Here is a 6,435-nt window from a genome sequence, read left to right on the forward strand (position 1 = left end):
CAAGAAGGTGATTTCCTGGTATGGAGAAGCGCGAAAGACAATTCACTCTGATGTTCAAAAGCTTATGGATTGAATAGTTTCGACTGTTTACAAAGGGGGAGATTGTAGAAGCTAAATTGTAAAAGTCGAATATTGTGTTTGTATAGTTTCGCATTTTATGTTATTTTACTAAGTCATATTTGTGCGAAGTGTAATGTTTAGACTTAGTATATTTTTTGTACACTCATGTTCCCTATAAATAGGGACTGAGGATAGAAGTAGAGGATAACTTTCTGAAACGTAAATATCCTTTCTGCTTATTCTGTAATCAGTCTTCATCAATATAAGATCTGATTAATATTTACTTTTCGTGTTCTAACTCTTCAATCACTCAAATCATATTTTGCTTTCGTAAATCTCGATAACAATTCTCTACAATGTTATGGTTATTTAGATAATGAAAGATACAATACCTTGAGATGTCCTTTTACACTAATCTTATATGCATCATGGGCAATAATGTAATTTTAAACCACTTCAATCCTCATTTCCTAACAAGTGTAGACTTTGAGATAAGGATCATATGGTTACATGTGCAACTAGCATCATAGCCTCATAGGACCTACTATACAATACCCAACATGACAACATCTATCTTCCCATGTTAGTCATCTCCAAAAGATATATATGTATCATAATAACACTTGTGAGACATCGACATTACAAACTACGATTTTACTATGTTTATTGCTATAATTTTTATTTTTCATTTTAAAAAAATTGTTATATAATTTAATTTGTTACACATTATGGTCTAAGGGGCTTTTTTCAGCTCGTCCTAGGCATTTGAATCCTCTGGAGGACCGGCCTTGATTCCTTTTATGGGATGTTTTATATAATGTTAATTAGTTACAATTGCTTGAAAAAGTATAGGACCCGGACAATCATTGAAAACTTATAAGAGGATCTTCTCAATTAGCAAGAAACTTTAAAAAAAAAAGCATTGATTTTGAAAAGCTTCCCTTATAGTCTTTTCAATTTTCAAAAGCTTTTTGGTATGACAAAGCTATGAAAAATTTCGTACCATGGATACTCTTTAGAAATTTGGGTTTACTATTTCAGCATTCATGTATTGAAAGTTCATATATAAGCACGAGGATTTACATACATCATCATCATTATCATCCTTCTTTTAGGACGGGTAGTACCACCTTCTTTATTTATATATAGCTTCATCCCACCAAAGGTTGTAGTTACATCAATATTCCCGTTCATAGAGTATCTGGTCCCTTCTCCTCTAATCATATCTTAGAAAGTCTCAAGTCTTTAGACCTAAACGTGATCGACACATCAAGATAAGTAATACAATTCTTGTGCAATTTTATGACTTTTCGCTAGATGAGCACACGAAATGATCACATCACACAACCACACCTCATAATCAAGTGCATTGGGTCCCGAATGAAAGTCGTTCTTGTTTTCCAACTTCAAACGAAGAGTTGCAACAATTTCTTCAAAGGAGAATTCCCAAACTTAATCTTATCAATATCAACATCGGGTTAATAAGGTATTGGGATCTTTGATTTGTGTGATGCAGGGACGGAGACGATCAACCACTTACCTTTTTTTTAATGTTTTTTTTTGTCGTTAGTGCTCATTTGGTTCATGTTGTGAGGTGGTGTGGCTTTTATATGCCCTTGCTTTTTTTCTTATGTGGATCGACTAATTTGGTTCTCTTCTCTTCGTTTGTAGAATAGAGTGAAAAAACATTTAGGTTGTGTTTCCTTTATGGTGGCGTATATGGTGTTGAGGAATACTCCATTGTTTGGTACTTCCCAACCAATAATACTCCCTTTGTCCCAAAATCATAGTCCATCTTTCCTTTTTGGTTTGTTCCAAAACATTAATTCACTTCTAAAAATAAATAACATTTTTATCAAAATACTCACTCATTATTACTTAACCAACTAAGCATTTAATGGAACATTAAATGCAAAATAAGAACAAAAATATCATTTTATTGTATAAATTTAATGGTAATTAATGTTTCCTTAATTTGTTTGTTTTTTTTTTATGTATGGACAATAATTTTGGACTGGAATGAGTATATATCTAATAGGTGTAGTAAGGCTTGTCGATTGGTACTTCCAGTGCCCAACTCGGTTTTCTATGTGGTCTCTTGATTGGTCAGATACGATCAACCTAAGGAGTAGTCAAAGGAAGGTTTTTGATGTGGTGATCATAACAAAATTTTGGTGCTTGTAGAATTTTCGAAATTCCATTGTTTTTGGAAGGGTTATTTCTAGAAAATTTTACATTTTTGATGATATCATGCATAGATCATATTTTTGGATTTCAAATAGGTATAGCAAGGCTAAGATACGATGGAGTTTATGGTTACATAATCCTACTTTGCTTCTATTTCATTGTCCGTTTGTAATAAATTAATTTGAGCAATCATATTCGGTAATCAAATAAGAGCACGTGTAGATCCAAACTGTAACAATATATTAACTCTATGATATGATGTTTGCAACATATTATCCATATCAAATTCTCTTAGACACAACCGCTGAATAGATTCAGATATTAATTAATTAACACAAACATTGCAGATAAACATGACTCAAGATATTGATACCAACCCTTCATGCTCCTGATTCTCTACTCCTGCATATATGCACGAGATGAATCGAAGACTTAAAACGTAAAATATTATGAAGTATGCAAACTATATTTACTTTTTTTTTTATTATATATATCCAACTTTTTAAAGAAATTTATCCTTAGGGCTTCGAGTTCTATGATTGGATTTCTTAAATTGGACTTAAATTAGTTGTATTTAGGTGGGCTAGTTTAAGCCCACGGGCTTTACTAATTTAGAAGTGTCTGTTAACTGTAATAAAAATGTATTTATTTGGCCTATGAAAAAAATCGTAACTTATCACGTGTTTAATTTAATGGAAAATGTAATGTCCAAACACAACTTTAGGGTTTGATATAACCCAAACTTAAAGGTACCAATTTAGAACATCCACAATAGGAAAATAGGAAAAGAGAGTTTTTTTCAAATGCTTTTATATGTTATTTAGTTACAATTGGTTGAAAAATATGGAACCCACGAAATCATTGAAATAGCTTATAAGAAGAGCTTGTTAATTAGCAAGCAACTTCAAAAAAACTTGAGTATAACTTGAGTATATTACACGTATAGTCCCTATGGTTTAGAGTAATTTGCGCGTTTGGTCCTTAACTTATTTTTTTAGCTTGGAAGGTCCCTACTATTTGTTTTTGTTATGTTCTTGGTCCTTGTCTTATCTAAAAAGATTATTTTGCCTTTGAATTTTTTATTTGTTTAAATAAACACACCCCTAATCTCATCCCCTCACCTTACCTTATATACCCTATTATTTTTTTTGTATTTAAATAATAGTCTTTTTAGGTAAGATAGGGACCAAACGTGTAACAAAAACAAACAGTAGGGATCAAGCATTTAACAAAAGCAAATAGTAGAGACCTTTAGATTTAAAAAAATAAGTTATGGACCAAGCATGTATATTATCCCAAACCATAAGGACTATTCATGTAATTTATTCAAAAAACTTTGATTTTAAAAGGCTCCCTCTTTAGCTTTTTCAATTTTCAAAAGTTTTTTTGGTTTGAAATAGAGTTAATCTCATAAAATACCTTATATTTTCTGTATTTTCCGGATTAAACTTCAAACTTTCTTTTTTTTTCTAAAAAAGACACTGTATTTTTTCAGTTTTTCCGAAAAGACCCTCAACTTTGTCTTTTTATTTATAAAAACTATCAGCCGCCTTCTGATTGTTTCCGAAAAACCATAAACTTTTTTAGTTTTCTCCAAAAAAAAAAAAAAAAAAACTCACATTTTACAAGTTTTTTCGGGTTAATATCATAAAAGACCGTATATTTTGTGTTTTTTTCCACATTAAACCTCAAATTTATTTTTTACCTGAAAAAAATCTTTTATTTTTTCAATTTTCCAATCTGACCCTTCTAGTTATTTTTTTCCAAAAAAAATTGTGAAATGTGATGGTTTTTTGAGAAAAACTAAAAAAGTTAAGGGCTTATTTGGAATTGAGGGGTTTTTTCCGGAAAAAAACAAAGTTGAAGGTTTTTTCAGGAAAAATAAAATGGCAAAAAAATAAAGCTGAGGTTTAATCCGGAAAAAAAAACACAAAATATAAAGCCTTTTATAAGATTAACCCAGTTTTTTTTGGATAAATATGGGCCACATAGGAAAAAATGAAAAAATGCATCGTCTCTTTTAGGAAAAAAATAAAGTTTAATCTGGAAAAAACGCAAAATACAACATCTTTTATGAGATTAACCCTTGAAAAAGCTATGAAAAAACTCCTAATGTGGATATAATTTAGAAATTTAGGTTATATTGTTTTAGCAATCATTAATTGATAATTCATATGTAACACAATAGAATTCACATACCTCATCATCATCATCATTATCATCCTTCTTCTTAAGCCGAGTAGTACCACCTTCTTTCTTTATAGGCAGCTTCATCTCACCAAAAGGTGTACTTACATCAATGTTCCCTTTCATAGAGTATCCAGTCCCTTTTCCTCTAATCATATCCCAAATAGCAGAACCCAAATCTTTAGGCCTAAAAGTAATCGGAACATCAAGATAAGTAATCCCATTCTTTTCAATCTTCTGAGTTTTCGCCAGCTCAGCACCTCCAATACTCTCCCCACACAACCACACCTCATAATCAAGCGCATTCAATCCCAAATCAAAGTCATTCTTGTTTTCCAGCTTCAAATGTAAAGTAGCAACAGTTTCTTCAAATGAGAATTTCTCAAATTTGATTTTATCAATATCAACATCGGGTTTATAAGGTATTGGGATCTCCCCTTTTTTCTCAAGAGGAATAGTGATTCTTCCGAAAACAGGGACATCAACGATTAGGTCGACTTTGATTTTGTAAGGTATGATGCTTCCTGGTTGAATTTCTTCATATGTGTTCTTGATGTCATCGTAGATTAAACAGAGTGGGATTTGGACTGTTTCTGAACCATGTGCACGGATTGTGCCAGCATCAGGGATTAATCCAGAGATTAGTTTTCTTCCATCACTTTCGATTAAGTAGTTGATGTCGATCAAAGGGATTGGAATGGGGTTAGGGTTTGTGACAAGAATATCGACAATAAGATCACATTGTTTGAGGTTGATTTTGGGGACATGAATTGCAGAGACATCAGCAGTTGGTTTTCCAAATCCTATTGTCTCTTCAATCTTTTCCCCAATATCTTGAATGAACTCCTTTACTTTCCCTAGAAATCCAGTATTCTCTTCACCTTCTTCGTTTTCATTCTTCTTAGCACCTCGTTCGATTATCTCTGGTTTATCGTCTGATGACATAGCTGAAATAACAAAAAGCTAAGTATGACGCAAAATTCCAACGAATATAATGCAGAACAACAACTTGCTTACAACAGCTTGTGTTTTTTTGTTCTTATACTTTTGAAATATATCATACACCAATCGATCGGTCTACTATGTTTAAATTTATAGAAAAGGTCAAAGCGAAAATCGAAATACTAGCAAACAAGTTGACTATGGTGCTTCAACGAAAATTCATCTTCATCCTTCAGCCGTTTAGAGTATTATTCAGAGTGAGAGATCGAATCAAAGCAAAACAAGATGAATTTGACTAGATTGAGTGAAATGACTTCACGAGAGTCCATAGAATTCGATTCAGCTCATAAAAAATAAGTAATTAAAACTGCAACTAAAGATCGGGAACTTATTTTCGCATCAAAATTACCGATTGCTCAAACAAGTAACAGATTATAATAAGAAACAGTACCTGCAGTTTCTTTGTTAATCGTGAAATTGAACTTGAATCTGCAACAATCGGAGGAGATTACAATAAGTATAAGAATTAAAACGCAAATCTAGATCGGAACAAGTTGTGTAGATCTAAAATGTATGTTTGATGAAAGTAACGAGAGGTGAGAGAGAGAGGCACCTGTTGTATGAAGATCTCAACTGTGTGTTTGTGTGTGTCTGAACTTTTTATGATAGTCCCGCCTTAAATACGTCAGTCCACCGTCCATCTGATCACAATTTACACGCTTAATCCACGGCTATTTTAATTATTTTTTTTTGTTCGATTTTTAGAATAAATTGGAAAAATAATCTGTCATTTTAGCAAGAATTCTTTTTAATATTTCTTTAAACATTTGTGTAATAAGTTTATTATTTTGTATTATTTTGTTGTTTTGATCTAAATTTAGTCGTATATCTTTATTTATTTTTATTGGGAACTAAAGTTATTAAACTATTCCTATCGGTGAGGATGAGGCTAAGGATGATTCTTATGAGCTTTTCTTTTTACCTTGTTTTATTGATTAATTAATTAATATAACAAAGATTATAAATTGTTTTTTATAAATTTGAGACAAATATATATTC

General features: G+C 31.6%; 1 protein-coding gene across 1 annotated transcript; it reads right to left on the reverse strand.

Moving 5' to 3' along the window:
• Positions 1 to 2,466: 2,466 nt before the first annotated feature.
• Positions 2,467 to 6,071, reverse strand: LOC145097083 (Late embryogenesis abundant protein, group 2). The gene is made up of 4 exons (XM_079034586.1): positions 5,990 to 6,071; positions 5,828 to 5,865; positions 4,447 to 5,381; positions 2,467 to 2,649 (listed from the first exon to the last, which is right to left on the reverse strand). The coding sequence occupies exons 3-4, from the start codon at positions 5,377 to 5,379 to the stop codon at positions 2,644 to 2,646; spliced, it is 939 nt and encodes a 312-aa protein (XP_078890712.1). The 5' UTR covers positions 5,380 to 5,381; positions 5,828 to 5,865; positions 5,990 to 6,071; the 3' UTR covers positions 2,467 to 2,643.
• Between the last annotated feature and the right edge of the window lie 364 nt (positions 6,072 to 6,435).

Source organism: Lactuca serriola, chromosome 1 (genome assembly GCF_051521515.1).
Source record: "Lactuca serriola cultivar US96UC23 chromosome 1, Lser_US96UC23_V15, whole genome shotgun sequence".
NCBI classification, from domain to species: Eukaryota; Viridiplantae; Streptophyta; class Magnoliopsida; order Asterales; family Asteraceae; genus Lactuca; species Lactuca serriola.